The sequence below is a fragment of the Bombus pascuorum genome, chromosome 15 (assembly GCF_905332965.1).
Source record: "Bombus pascuorum chromosome 15, iyBomPasc1.1, whole genome shotgun sequence".
Taxonomy (NCBI): domain Eukaryota; kingdom Metazoa; phylum Arthropoda; class Insecta; order Hymenoptera; family Apidae; genus Bombus; species Bombus pascuorum.
The window spans coordinates 2,978,675-2,995,005 of NC_083502.1; the positions used below are offsets into that span (position 1 = coordinate 2,978,675).

The 16,331-nt window shown below is 41.3% G+C and overlaps 1 protein-coding gene across 15 annotated transcripts in view; it reads left to right on the forward strand.

The window, feature by feature from the left end:
* LOC132914386 (basement membrane-specific heparan sulfate proteoglycan core protein-like) overlaps positions 1-16,331 on the forward strand; it is a 186,409-nt gene that overhangs the window by 54,371 nt on the left and 115,707 nt on the right. For all 15 annotated transcript variants that reach the window (XM_060973438.1, XM_060973439.1, XM_060973440.1 and 12 more), the window contains exons 2-5: positions 14,463-14,622; positions 14,753-14,889; positions 14,975-15,125; positions 15,207-15,375. In XM_060973438.1, coding sequence (XP_060829421.1) covers positions 14,463-14,622; positions 14,753-14,889; positions 14,975-15,125; positions 15,207-15,375 — 617 coding nt within the window. The remainder of the gene's footprint in view (positions 1-14,462; positions 14,623-14,752; positions 14,890-14,974; positions 15,126-15,206; positions 15,376-16,331) is intronic.

Consider the following 16,331-nt stretch of genomic DNA (forward strand, 5'->3'; position numbering starts at 1 on the left):
TCGAAATCAACGATTCAATGCGTGTACTGGCATTTGACACAAGGATGGCCGGTTGCGCAATCGATTATAATTATATTTCTGATGTAATTGCGCGTGTTACGATGCGAGAACTGGCGAGCGTTGTCTCTGAGCGTTGCCATCGAGTTTCGGCGAAACTTCAGCCTCGTTTCTCGTTCTCTTTGCCTTTATTTCTTTCTTTTCTTTCTGTTTCGCTTTTCTTCTTTTTTCATTTGCCTCAGCTTTTGAGGGAATAAAAGCGCGATTTCGTATGAAAAGAGTGGCGGAACCGAGGGATTTCCGGCAAATGGAATTCAACTTGCGGCAAGAATGTGGTTCACGGGCCGTTGGTCAGCTTATTAACGATGTTTCAAAGGGGAAACTAATTTTTTCTGGTTTTGATAACGACGTGTCCTCGAATGCGAATATTTGGCACGGTTTCGGTTGTTCGCCAAATATGGACAGTCGTCCATTCGCGGTCCGGGATTGCCCTAATTTGGTCAACGAATAGGCTGCCTCTCTGCCGAAGCAACGGGAAATTTATTCAGCAGCCACCGGATGCGGAGACGCTTCTACGAATTTTTCTCTACAATCTTCATCCTTTGGTAGATTTCTTCTCGTCCCGTGGTCTCTCTCGTCTGCGTCCTGTGTCCTCTAAACTAACGTGCCATTTCGTGTCTCGGTTCGGACGATCGAAAGATGGATCGTCGTGTTTCTCAGCGTGGCGGAAGCTTCCGCTCTCGACTATTTTCGATCCGACGGAAATGGGTCTGTCGACCAATTGTTTGCCTTCGCCGAACAAATACACCTTCTTCCTTCTCTGTTAGCCAAATCAGATCGTATAGCCGCCCTTCTGTTATTTGTCACGCGTGTTCCTCCCAGAAGAGGAAAAAGAGGAAAAATCATAAATTGCACCGGCGGATTCGGCCACTTTAACAACGAAACGTTTCATGTAAATCGCTGCAGGATCATCCCTCGGCGTTTAACCTCCGTGTTTTCCTTCTCGATGGCCGATACAGGTTCTTCCGACCCCCTTTGATACTTGAACCAATGTTTTCAGAGGGTTCAACAGGGAGAACTGGCTGACGTAGAGATGATTTTTACATTTATCCAGCCTCCAGTGGACAAGATTCCCCTCTTTCGGTTAGAGAAGACGGTGGGTTTTAAGAAAATAACAACAAATGGTATTTTTGCTTGTCATTTGGATCCCAGCTATTATTCAGAACAACTCTCGATTACCTAGGTGCAAGTTTCTACTTTCCGAGGAAGCTACGGAGGTCTGCAAGGTTCTAAGAAAATAACAAGAAACGTCGTATCTCTGAGCCTCGTTTCGATTCTACGTATTATTCAAAACTCGTTCGATTACTTAGGTGCGACGAATCTATTCGATTCAGAAATTTCTAAACTTTGCCTTGCAGTCACGAAAGTCTCCAGGTTGCTCGAGAGAAAATAAGAAAAAGATAAATTGTATTTTTTCTTGTAATTTGAATACGAGATAACAACGCGTGGCATATTAGCGGCGAGAGAAAATTGTTCGTTGAATTTGATGGTTTTTGAGGGGCAGGTCCGAAGAAGATTGATGATCGGTCGGCTGAACGACTCAATGAACTCGAGGAACGAGTCTCCTCGGCTGACAGACGGGAAAAGTGTGAAGAACGTGAACATGCGTGTCACGTAGCTGATTCCTCCACTCTTGTCGAGAATTAATGAGCCATTCCACTGAATTCGTTTACTCATCGTTGTCGCTTTCTGCCGACAAAACCGTTCGATTCTTCAACTTCTTGCTCCAATAACTGACAGTATTGCGATTTCATAGTACTGACACAAAAATTTCCATTTACGTCACGTTTGTAGTGCGACATCACATGACCCGTGTATAATAACCATAATCGTGCAATGTGTTGCTGGCTGTTGGATTATGCAGAGTTCCTAGTATCTTTCACTCTCGATACGTTGTTTTTTGAATTTGTTGAGGACATTTTATACTAATTATTCAGCAAGCTGCCGTCATCTTGCGCTTCAATCATCTTTTAATATGCTGTAGAAACCAACTTTTTCTTAATTTGGTAGTAGAAAAAAAACTGTCGGTTTCGTTACAGTGAATTTTGCCTGTAATTGCGCGTGACAGTGTTGTACATTAATATTTCATTATCAATCGCCTCACGGTGGTCATTAAAATGATATCTAATCCAAAGCTATACGAGTTACAAAGAAAAGATAAGAATTAGACGTACAACTGTAGGTAGAATCTGTAAATGTAACGACACCGACAGTTTTTTTAATATCTCAGAAACAAAGAGCGAGTAATCGAGCGTTACATGTACGGGAAAAATTGTTCAGAATCACGCAGCTGACAGCGTAATAAAAGAATCGTGGAAATGGAAGATGTGCGGCAGCTCTGTGAATAATTAGCAATTTTGTTATGCGTTTCTACTAAATACAAATTGATAAGTTTCTATTATAAAATTCTGTTTACAAATTCGCATTATTCTTATTTTTACATTTCATTTGGAATCTTCCAACAAACTAGATACGTTCAGAAGGTTAGAAAACATGTAACTTTAAAAATTGATTTCAAAACGCACCACGTGTCGTATCGTGCGATACTCCACGCGTCTTCTTCTTTAAATAAAAAGAAAAGAAAAAAACAAGAATAATTTAAATTTCAAATTTCAATGTACGCACCAACACAGAATGGTCTGTGTGTGAACGACGAACGAGTTGAAATATCACTGACGACGAATATGTTAACAAGCTTGCTAGCCTAATTGTCTGCTAATAGTCGACAGGGACTAGAGAAAAGAGGCTGTAAAAGACGAGGAATTTGGATTCAGAGTGCGGTGACAGGCAACACGAGGCGCTAAGCGAGTCTCGTAATTTGTCGAACCGCCTCAGGTTTCACCTAGAGGGGTGAAAATGGGTAAAAGGGTCGGTGGCTGAGTCTAGAGGATGGGTGAAGGGTGAAGCAGCCGTGGTTAAGCGACGTGTTTAGACGACGTGCACACGATCCCCCTTGTTTGCTGTAAAAACAAACCTACGTAGCTCTTTAAGAGAGCCTGGTCGATCGCTGAATCGACTTCTGTTTGGTGTCAGGCCAACTTCCTCGGAAGATCTTTAACCGATGATGAAGATGAACGTGTTCTTAAGTGGTGGATTATCGAGCAGTCACGCGACAATGTCAAAACTGCCGCTTTAAAGCTTCAATTACTTTTTTCAGTAGCTTGCTATTCCGCTGACTTGAGATGATAGACGTGTTCATGGGAATGATTTGATCGATCAGTACGACGTTTTCTCTTTTATGTAAATAACAGAAGCAACGACGCTAATACCAGCCGAGAATGGAATGTAAAAGTGACAGGAAAGAGGTGCAAACGATAGGCTTGAGCCGTATACTGTACGTAAAAGTATAATTAAATGTCGCATCGTGAATTTATCGAAACGAAGGCTCGTAGGTCTCTGGTAAATACAAATGCTGGGTGTATTTTCTAGTCACATTATTGAACTATCTTGAGTCTTTGAAAGGATTGAATCAAACTTTGTGACACGATTTATAGCATTCAACATTTTATCTCATTCACTTGTAGGCAGTTCTACGATGGAAGATTATTAATTGAACGCTTCTCGTTGAAAACCGTCCATCATTCATTTTTACAAATATTGAAACATCTTAGCTATTTTCGTAGGGTGATGAGAATACTTGATAGAAAACTTGCTGGCAGAGCAGCTTGAGCCAAAGTTTCACGAGAATCGCTACGGCTTCTTGCTAAAATTAATCCAACGTTCAGTCTGCAACTGCAGGTTATCTTGTTAAAAATGGACTGACTCATTGAAGGAAGTAAGTCCGGTTGAAATTTCACATTGACAGGCATTTTTTGGATTTTTTTCTCCACCGGCACAGGACGTTCAGTTTCAGCCGTTTCGACGCGTGAGTGGCAGATCGCAGCCCGAGGGCCGGAACGTTTCTGTCGGGAAGTCGAAGCCTCGTGATTTCCGCAATTTCACCCTTTTCACAGGATTGCCCATAGTATTTGCCCTCCTCGCGCACAAGGGCTGAGATATGAAAGTTCATATGAGATGATCCTGCTTCTTCTGGATCTCATCGCGTCGTTTCGTCCGTTTTACGGCCTGGGAATCAACACGTGATACTTTGGTCCAGCCGTGAGCGAAAGCTTGAGATTTGGTCCCGGTTATGGACCTTGCTCTTTCGATAATAGAATCTTCCTTTAAGAGAAAAGGAACGAGCAGGCGAAAATTCACGGGAGAGTATCCGCTATCCCGATAGTGTTTGAAGAAATTTATAACGCCTTACGAAGCTGCAAAGGTTTATCTTAACTATACATTGATTATCTTGCTTATATTTATAATAAAAGTTCTGTTTACTCGTTGTGTTTCTTTGCTGCACGTTGCTTCGTTTCGATTATACCTGCGCCCAAACTGGATCCAAAATCCTCCATTCGATAATCTGATCTATCTACGACGTGTAAAATCTAGCGATTTAATTTGCAAGGATGTAACATTACAAAATGCTGGTTTCGTACGCTGAAAGAATATCATATAAATAATCCGTAATATAATCCACGCGCGGTACCTAGAGAAGCTTAATTTATGACACTCTCGAGTAGCTTTTTCTTCCTAAGTTGCATGATATAGCCCCGAACTTTCGAAGCTTTGCGTTTTCTTACAGTTCCAATTTATACCACGCCTCGTGAGTATACGAGGTGTGATAAGTTTCTAAATATCATTTATGAAGTACTATTCTTATACTGTTCTCCGATCATTCTCACTCGACAGATTAAGAAGAACCCAGTGAATGTACTTTGGCAGACGTTTCTAACCTCAACACCTGACTCCACAGGTCTTCACGAGCTCATAATTCCGGCTCTTTCGCAACAAGCGTGCGTACAGGGGAACTGTCGAAAGTTGCTATACCTGGCAAAGCCTTGCTCGAAGGATTTGCTGGGGTAGAGAGGCAGTTAAAATGCAAAGGCTCGGTCGAACGAGACTAGCGCCACCTATGCAGCACATAGTTCGCCACTGTTTAGTATTCCGGGCGCTGACAGCCCTCTTTTCCACGTCTAGTCGTCCAGCTATCGTAGCATGGTTCGACATGGCATGTTCTTCACATTAATATAGAGCGGCTTAAGACAAAAGACGATCGGCCAGTCTCGCCAGATTCTTCCCTCGGAGGTACTGTTCTCCACCCATAACGCCACCTAGTTCGCCAGCGCGTATATTTTCGTTAAGTCGAAGCCCCTGAAAGTCTCTCAAATTGGGGGATTTCTCGCTCTCGGCCTCCATACGTGCCGGATCTTGACCTTTGAAGCAGCCTCGTTGCGAAGGAACAGATTGATCCTGATCATCACCGAGGATTCCAGTCTGGCGCCAGTTGCTCGAGTGTTTAGACAGCTCGTCATGAGCGTGAGTAGGTGGTGCGATGATCGATCACGAGTCAAGAGGTAGGACGTATTGGAATGCATGTTTCTCAAGCTCTGAAGTCTAGGACCTTAGGGTCTTGGATTTAAGGACGTAATGTAGGAAAATTTTGCACTCGACGAATTTAGAGTGCAAGTTGCAACGATTTAGGATCGAGAGATGTAAGGTTTTCAAATTTAGGATGCGAAGTGTATTAAGGTTCAGAGATTAGGAGTCAATAGCCTAAGACCATAGAGACTACAATTCAAGAGTTCAGGATTGGAAATTGAAAATTTAGACTGTAAGTGTCCAGGATCCAAAACTTGAGGTTTCAGCAGCGAATATTCAGGATTACAAAATTTAGAAATTCGACTATGGATTCAAGAGTTCAGAATCTAAGACAAAGACACTCAAAGATGTCAGATCCAGGAATTTTAGGATCCAATCGTTCGGACTGCGAAAATCCAGGATCTAAGGATCTTGGATCCCAGGGATTGGGATTCGAAAATTTTCCGATATAAGGATCTTGAATTCCACGATCTACGATCCAGACACTTAAGATCCAGGATCTAAGGATCTTGGATCCCAGGGATTAGGATTCGAAAATTTTCCAGTATAAGGATCTTGAATTCCATAATCTACCATCCAGAAACTTAAGATCCAGGATCCTTGGGCATAAGAATAGTTCAGTATTCAAATATTCATGGGAAATTTGGCAGCCGAGTATCTTTTTCGAATTATTCAGAATCCAGAGGATCTAGAATCTAATTCAAAGCTTTCGTTAGCAGACGGCCAAAATGATTCTACTTAAAAGTGTACTCCGACGTTGAAAATACGCGGAGAAGCTACTGAATTCGCGAAATAATTAATTACAACGCATCTTTAATAACCAAATTTCAACCAAACATACGTGTGTCGTCCTCTGATCTTTGCATCCTGGTAAAAATAGCCGAGATTGTCTCGCCTAATCGCTCGTTTAACGCCAATTATCTCTCGTGGCATCTATATAACACGAGAAGAAGCAGCGGAGGTAAAGAATCGATACTTTGCCATCTATTTTCACGTGAAGACGAGAGTTTGGTTTCGCGAAGGCGATTCTGCGAGTCTGGTCAAGCTCGAGGCGAGGTTCTCGCTCGCATTATGCAATCAACACGTGTGTGCAAACTGCACGGGACCGGCTTAACGATATGCAGACGCGCTTGCTTATTTTTTTCAGGACCAGTTCTCCGACTGTGTGAGTCATCGGTCGGACTCATTTTTGCACCAGGTTTAACGACCTCGTTTACTTGTTCTCCTCCTCTCTTTCTCGAGGCTCCTTGATCCAGGCTTCTTTCCCTCCGCGTCTCACCAACGTTTTACTTTGGAATCTTACAGTTTTGTCAAACGTTTACGAGCACCGAATTTAGTGGCTCTAACCATGGCTGAGTTGGCGATTCATACGCGACTGGCTGATGAGAGTCCAGTCAACGCTGCCTACGATCGTCGATCATTTTTCTATCATCCTCGGCCCAATTATGTCTTTCTAATATATACGAGAAGAGAAATATCGTAAGAAATGCGAGAAGAGCCACACTAATGTGCACGATCCTGTGTTGAACGTCTCGCAACACGAGAAATCCTTTCTGTTTGTTACAAGAGCAACGTTAAAATACGAAAATTCGAGAACTGTGCAAGTATATCGATCTTCTCACATTCGTTGTTCTTCCGTAATTTGTTAACTCTCAGTTGACAGGAATAGAAGATTAAAATTAATAATTCGCGTATCGTTGTGAGAATGTGAAAAGACAGTTTGCGCGACACTGTGGCAGGGAAAAATAAAATATATCACGTTTATTAGCGGTCTCATCCACTTTCAACGGTCCAGATTATTAATGGATCCAGGTCATCGATGGATCCATTATGTAACACGACAGCGGTTGAATGTTTTGTGTTAGGAGAAAAGACTTCGTTATCTTTTATCTTCTCGTTTTGTCCTCGAGGTTTCTTTGTAACGAAGTTGTTGAAATTGTCACATTCACATTGTTATTCGACAATGGAGCTCGATAGGCATGTCTACGATAGATTTGAAACGGATTTAATCGTGATATATTGTAATCCTTACAGAGACACGATTTTCTAGAGAACAAAGCTTCCTATTGTTAATAATGTGTCCGATGAAAAGATTTTTCTACCTATATGTATTGTTAAGAGGTCTGAGTCAGTGGAAATGTCAAAAGTCCTCACACGTTTCATATATTGGGTTGGCAACTAAGTGGTTGCGGATTTTGTCATTAGGTGATATGGACAAAATCCGCAATCACTTAGTTGCCAATTCATTATCGACGCATGTGTAACATCAACCACATTTCAATGCACATCAGAGACCAGGCCGCGTACCGAGGACAAGATGGCAACCAGATGTCTACACATCCTTGCTGCGTTCCCTGAATATTCTTAAGGACGCACCATAAACCTTGGCATTTTCATAGTTTAAGTCCATCTTTTATTTCTATTGGAATACAACGATATTACACGCATACGCACAAATACCCTTACAGGCATTTGAACAGGACACTTACACAGGTCATACTCATTATTGCATAGAAAGTGGGGTTCGAAATATTTAAGGGATCATGGGTCATTACCTACGTTTAGTCTGAGAGTAACTGGCCAAGAATCAACAATTCTTGCATACTTTATTAATTATATCACTTGCTTATATACATCAGGTTCTGTTTAATAAATATCACTGAATATTATTTTAACACAAACATTGCGTCCTCCACAGATTGTTAATCTTAACTTTAAGATTAAATTCTAACAATTTCCAGTGTTCTTTACATTTTTGCCTACTACGGGAAGATACGGGAAAGTTAGTTTTCTCACGTTCGGTATCTTCCGTTAGCAATTTTCTCTCAAGGGCGGTTAGCACCCTTCCTCACCCACGAACCTAGAAAATCAGCCAATTGACAGCGAAGTCTATTTCCCTCGCTCTCCTAATGAAAACTTGTCCTTAACAAATCAGCTCTTTTCGTGTCCTTAGACCCACCCATGGCTAGCTTTCCTTCGCCACAACATCGTCACTGAACTTTACTGTTTTTCCAACTTTCGAACAGTCAACATCTTTTTACCTGGTTTCTACCCTGAGATCAGTTGCCTACTTAATTTATATAAAGCTGTTGGAGTAATGTGTAAGTTATACGTGCCAATTCAGTGTATACTCAATTGTGACTATTAAATTCATAATAGAATGCAATGTTGGTATACAACGATATTGCAGTATAAGCACAATACTCTCACACAGGCATTCGAACAGGACACTTACACAGGTCATACTCATTACTGTATAGAGAGTTCAAAGTATTTAAGGGATCATGGGTCACTACCTAAGTCTAGTCTGAGAGTAACTGGTCAACAATCAACAATTCTTCCATACGTTGTTAATTATATCACTCGCTTATATACATCAGGTTCTGTAGTTCTGTTTAATGAACATCATTGAATGTTATTTTAACACAAGCATTGCGTCTTCCACAGGTTATTAATCTTAACTTCAAGATTAAATTCCAACATGCAATAAAAAAGAAAGTTAATAGTTGTTCAACCTTCTTGTCTTTTTTATAATCTGAGTTGTAACTTGTGATTTTACGTGACACATGCCACGGTACAGTCGAATCTCCTTGGTGCATTCTCAGAATCGCTCTTCCACCGTAATGGACACTTTCGTGTAAATATTTGAACACTCCCATTTCGCCTTCAATCGCTTTGCATCCGCTGATCATTCGTATCGTTATACGATAATCGAATCGAAGTTCGATACGATAAACGAACAAATTGAATCTTGCATGAAGATTTAGAACATAATTCGATTAGTATACCTATAGTAGTTCGTACAATTTCAAATCCTCATATTACCGAATATCATTAAAAGAATGGAAGCTAAATATTGGGTTGGCAACTAAGTGATCGTGGATTTTGTCATTAGGTGGTAATAATAAATGCCGCAATCACTTAGTTGCCAACCCAATAAAAGTTCGTCGCACCTGTTCTATTTCAGGTATCTTATTTGTCTACTCAATTACGTTCTATTTATATTTTATTTACATTTTGTTATCATCGCATGCGCTCTGTACATTTTTGCGTCCTTAAATCCCCCGTAAGTGCACAAATATCCATAATCTAGCGATAACGTTTGATATCGGCTAGTTTCGAGCATAATTTTCACGTTAGAAATTCACTCGATAAAATAAATACTACGACTTTTCGTGTATTATCGACGAGTGACGTGAACCAAAGTTTGTGATATTTTAGACACGGAGGATACATGTGAGTCGACCTTCTCCATTTCATTTGATTTGTCATATTTTCCAAAAAAAATGCGACGATTGGGGCGAAGTTTATTTTCTGATAAATCGTCAGCAGCGTGCAAATATCAGAAGCGAGCAGAGTTTATAAAAAAGTCAAACGATCGATCGTTAGAAAGCCTATATCAGTTGGGTTTGTACGTGGTTCGTGTCACCTAATCAAACGACAAGAGAGTATGAGCGGAAGAAAATTGAGCGAGGGGGTCGACAGTAGACCAAGAGGCTCGATGTTTGCCGCAACTTCGTCCCCATAGTCGAAGTTCCGAGGACGAATTTCTCGTTGGCCACTTAAGCTGCGCCGACACGTATTTCCCATGCATTTTAAGGATTTCGGACAGCGCGAGGGGCCCGGTGTTTTGTCGAAGTATGAGCACGTAGTTGTCGTGAAAGGATCATAGAGTGGACTTAGCCGGGGAATCCCGTGTAAAACTTGCCCGGAATAACAAAGTTTTGTCTCTAACCTGTACCACCCTCTCTCGCTTCTTTCTAATTCTTTGTCCTCTTCGCTCATGGAAACGAGCTTTAATCGACCTGACTTACTTTTTTGCGATTTTTCGCCGCTTCCTTCACACACATTCACCTTTCTTTTATTTCTCTTTTTTAATATCTACGATCGATCTTGTGGCAAATCGAACACTGGCGATCTTCGATTTCAGGATTCGTCGTTTCTTCTTCCACTCGCATTCGTCGTTTTCATTTTCCACGATCCTATTATTATCGCACTCGCGTTTAAATAAAAAGAAGGGGAATCTTATGCTTGAAACGTACAATTTCCAAGTCTCGATCCAGGTACTCGTCGTTCGCACATTTGGCTATTAATTGTTCGTTAATACTTGCGAGAGGATTGTTCTGTCTGTTTTATAATTACGTTCATAGAAATATAAATTTGCTACGTATGTTTATGTTTGTGACAAGGTGGATCAAGGTTAGACCTTGATCGGAGATTAGATGGACCCGCGTGTGGCTCGACGAGCCAGCAAATCATCCGAAATGAACGAAAACGACGAAATCCCGCGACACGTTGAGGGTTAAACGGAGAAACGTCGGAACATGCTAGTTTATTCGGAGTTTTTCGAGCGAAACGGAGATTTCCGTGAACGAGCTGGTAGAGAAATTACACGGCCTCTTCCTCCTGCTCCTACAGCTGCCAGAAGTAGGCCTTTCAGCTCCCCTCGTGCAGAAGTTTCACCATTGATAGGGGTCACTGAGTGGATTTGCAACGAGATACAGCAACCAGGTCCAGCGGCCGTGTTGGTCGGGCTGCAGGCTGCGTGGCGCGTTATCGCGGATCGAAACGGACGCTCGTCTTCCCGTACGACGGTTCGAGAAAAATTTCTTGAACATTTTGCCTGCGAAATTTGTACTTTTATCGCGGAGAAAACTGCGATTCTCAAACATTACATTAGCTGTGTATATAAAAGAAAAAAAGAGCGTAAAAGAACGTAAAGAAAAGAAAACCGATCTAAGAATTGGTCGATCGAGGTTGATCAGAGATACAGCCGTCTACGTCTATAGACGTAGATTTGGTTTCTAGATTCTGCAAACATAGCACGATGACTCGGTGCTGACGGCCGGAGAGACGCTAAGAGATTCTTATCGCAAGCTAAATATTAACATCGATATTATATTTCCAAAATTGTCCATATCTATTGAAATTATTAAAAGAGAAATAGATTATATTCGAGAATTCGGAATAGGCTGTATCAGAATTAGAATGCAAAAGGTGTTAGACTTGGAAATGAATGATTCGAGTCGTTTATGTAGCGTCGGAACGTGTTTGCTTGTGTTCAAGTTTCGTTATCATCGTACATTCACGCATATCGGTTGCAAGCAAAGAATACGTCGCAACTAATTTTAGCTGGAGGATTAACGAGCGCCGGCTCGTGTCATTATCCTCCATGAGCTCTCTGTTTCCAGTTACGCAACGTTACGTCGACCCCCACTCACACGCGCAACGTGTACACGCGGAAGTCGAGTCCTTAGACTCCTAACTTCGTGCGATTTCTTTCAAATTATTAATAATTGTTTACCATTTTACAAAACAAATAATTGCAAGTTATTAAACGATTTTATTTATTGTTATAATATTTTGGTGATACGATTATACCGTGTAGGTTAAAAGAAATTCGAAACGAATTTAGCAGCGTACAGACAGGAAGTTATATGCACGCTTCCGGTCACGTGGCCAGGCGCATCTCATAGCTGCGTTCGCAACGAAACGCGACACTCTGAGGTATTAGTCGCGATTAGCAAGATCCGCCAGATGGTCGGCTTCTGTTGGATCATGCTATTTGCCACTGATTCCGTTGCCACGAAAAAACGTATTTTCGCGTCATAATGATACGGTGAGTTTAATTAACGAGTAGTCAGGAAATAAATAATGTACATATCATAGCGCCATGGTACGCTATTATAAAAAGTAATTACGAGAATCGGAAACGGAAAAAGTATTTTTCGTGATTTAGAAAGAGAACTATAGTCTATAATAGCGTTATAAATATTCAGTTTCTTTAAACTTCATAAAATCGTAGGAACTAGATGGGAGGAAATTTAATTATTAAAATTAGTGGGAACTGGATGGAAGAGGAATAAAATCCTTAGAATTTCTCTTCGTAACCATCAAAAAATAGAATCTAGTAACGTAATTTGATTGAAAAAGAAATTGCGAATGAAATGTTTTGCCTGACTTAACTTAACTTGACCATTTTATAACATCTCGTCGTGCTTATTTAACGTTCTTAAATTTTGTTAATTGAAAAAGAAAAAGATTGTAATGCAGAGCAAAAACGTACATTAATATCATAGAAATAATTTCAGTCTTTAGCCATTTTTTAATTATTGTATATGTCATTATATCTATATATATATTATTATATCTGTTAATTATACATCAACTTCAACCATTTTGCAATTATCTAAGAACAAAATTCCCAAACTGTTCCATAAGGCATAGCCAGAAGGTACACTAATTACATCGAAACAATTGTAGCCTTTTCTCATTTTGCAATTACTTATGAAGAAAATTAAAAAGATTGAGCCTGTTCTGGTTGCATAAGGTACAACCAAAAGGTGCACTAACATCATCCAAGCAATTTCATCCTTCCATTTTGTAATTAGTTATGAAAAAAATTAAAAAGACTGTACCTGTTCTGGTTCCCTAAGGCACAGCCAAAAGGTACACTAATATCATTCAAACAATTGTAGCCTCCCATTTTGCAACTATTTGGTTATGAATAAAATTGAAAAGACTGAGCCTGTTCTGTTTCCATAAGGCACAGCCAAAAGGTGCACTAACATCATCCAAACAATTTTATCCTTCCATTTTGCAACTAGTCATGAAGAAAATTGAAGAAAACTGTAGCTATTCCGGTTCCATAATACCCAGCTAAAAGGTACACTAATATCATCCAAGCAATTGTAGCCTTCCATCTCGCAATTGGTTGCGAACAAAATCCCCAAATTCCTATCTTATACAAGAGTGGTCTGATTCGTCGTAATTTTCCATCTCAAGTTTAGTGGATTCGTGGATCTCCAGGAGAGGAAGCGGAGGATCCCTGAAAACTAGATGGTGAAAAACGCGACGGATGTTCCATAACTACTCGATAGAGGGGAATCCTGTATTCGTCGGAGCAGACGCTCGACTCGTCACGTATAGATCGGCGAGCAAACGTCTGGTTTGTTATTCGCGTCGTAGCATAATATCGACAGGAGTACACCGGTTGCATAAGCTCGTCAGTCGTTTTCTCGCGTAACGATACTTTATCTCGGCCAAGCGATGCTTGCTGCCTGGACTCTCTGTCGCTCTTTTTCTCTTTTTCTCTTCTGTGTATACGTGCGCGTGTTGTTCGTCGAACAGAGAGGAGACGTCGTTGACCCGCGACGTCGAACCCTGGCCAGCGAATCACGGCCGGTGGAATGGGCGGCCGATCCTGAATTTATATCGCGTGTTTAGGTGAGAATTGGTTCTTTATGAGTCGCACGTGAGTTCACTACGCGATACTCGAGCACACTCGACGAATCTCACTCGTTATGTACATTGGCTGCTGCGGTTTCCTCGTTTGTAACGCTTCTTCCCTTTCAACGAGCCAACTGCATGTATATTAGATATATACAATAGCGTACAGTTCTTGAATCTTTGCAACATCGAGATCCACCGTGTCGTTTCGTAGCAGATCTCTTTGTTCAGCATTCGCTTTATCAACCAGTTAACCGCGGAATTTAGTTGTAGAAATCTCCCATCGGGTTAGACCACGAAGTGCCTGAATAAATAGAAAAGACGACGCGTATACTCGTCAAACGCAATTAATTGGTCAATAGTGTGTGTAGCTTAATATTAAATACAATTTTTCAAACTTACAAACTTTACAAACTTTCCTGTTCATGTAACAGGCGTTCACGTTCGCACAAGTGTCATCGATGTAATTGAGCACTGGGCAAAGTTTCCTTGCTGCAAATGGAGTTCTAGCGTACTGTGAAGTTGTCGATTCGACAGCCTCGTTGGAGGGATTTTTTATGATCTTCTGAGATTCGCTAAGAAGTAGACCTTCGAGTACACAACTAGAGTAGGAAATCCCATGTGCCTGCCTGGTATTCTATTTACCTACCGTTGTTTCTATAGAAAAGTCACTGGAAGCGTTTCCAAAGACGCTTGAAGATGCGATTCTTGGAGTTTGAGAAAGTTGGATTACGTATGGGTTCTTTCGTTTGCAGAACGACGATCTGGTGTTCGACCAGGATGGCAAGCAGTCGTTCGGCGAGGCTCCGCTGATAGAGTCGCGCCAACAAGACTCCTTGTTTCATAGGATAAAGAGAGGGCTGTGGGATATTTTCAGCCCATCCGACACGACAACTACCACTACCGAAGCTCCAGGTAATGTATCATTCTTCTTGCCATAATAAACACATTTAAACATCGTTGTTGGCTGCAACGGTTGGCTGATTGCGCCAAACATTCCGCTCTATCGAGTATTACGGAAATTGTACTATCTAATGTTTTTCAGAATCCGAAGACGACAACGCGGATAACGAGCTGAACAACGCTCCTCCAGTTCAATCGGACGAGGACAAAGAGCCGGAAAGCTCGAATTTGGAAAGGATAACCCGCGATAGCGCGGAGGAATACGACGAAGCTGACGAGGTTGATATCCAAGAACTTACGACGTTGAAGTAAATACGTAAATCTTTGGTTCGATAGTGAGCCTGATCGTCGTTGTTGTTGACAGAATAACGAGGTTGGGAACGCGGCCGAGAGTCGAAGGGAGCCAGCCAATTTTGGCAACACCGACGACGAAGACCTAGCCGGATCTGGAGAAGTTGAAGGCAGCGCCATCGAGTTTGATACGAAAATTAATTACGGTTCCAGAAGAGAAAGAAGTAGGCAACAGCTTTATGGTTTATTGATTTGGTAGCCGCAGTTTCTCGCACTTGTTGCTAATTTCAATGTGGCTCTTCCAGGGTTTTACAGAATAACCTTGACCGTTGGAGAACCATACAGGAGAGAATACGCGGACAGGAGCAGCAGAGAGTACAAGGAACTCAGTGGCAACCTGACGCAGCCGCTCGAGGAGTTGCTGAACCGTGACATTCCCAATGAAAATCACCACGTCAACGTTGTTAAAATATCGTGAGTGTAATGTCACTCGGTGTGCGATTTATTTCTATTCTTCTGCTCTGTGACAAACGAGTTTTCCTGGTTTCCAACGTTCTTTACGTTCTTATTGGTAGCAACGCGTGCGTAAAGGAAAATAGTTTTAGCTTCTAATCGTACGTAGACTGGATTCGAATCCCACAGCAAACGATTGTTACGCGGTATAAAAGTTGCAAAGTACAATGAAATATGATAAAGAGTATATTCTATAACTTCAAATTAAATGGAAAATTAAATGAGAAGTTTGGTAAATTCAAAGCGAGATTGAAGTTTTAGGATGAATTCTATGAAGGATAAATTAAATTTGAGAGGTTGTTGAATTGTTTCACAATGGCTTTAAAAGCAATCACATTGTGATGAGTAACAGCATCGAAAATACAGGGTGCGCCGTTAGAATCCGGACAAAAGAAGTTTTGTGCAGAAAGTTGTTTATTTAAGTCAATACACAAAAACACATGAAAATGTTGTTATATCTCATTTAAAGGGTCCTTGCTGAGAACTTTTATTCTATGTAACCACCCTCTGCCTCTATGACCTGCTCTATTCTTGCTCTAAAGCGCGAGCACGCTGACTTCAACTGGTCGCGTTTAATTGTCGCGAATTCTGACTCGATAGCAGCTCGTAGGGAGTTGACGTTGGGGTGCCTGCATTTATTAGTTTGTCTCTCGATAACGCCCCACACGTAATAGTCCAATGGGTTTAGGTCGGGACTGTTAGGAGGCCAGAAATCTTTCGACCAAAACATGTCCACATTGTCAGAGAGCCAATTTTGAACAAGATGACTTGTGTGAGCAGGTGCGCCATCTTGTTGAAATAAATACGGCCTTCCAGAAGCCGTAATTTCCATCCACGGCTTTATTACTGTCTTCAGGACCTCCAAATAAACCTCCTTTGTGATTCTTTCGCCTTTTTGGAAGAAGTGCGGAGGCATG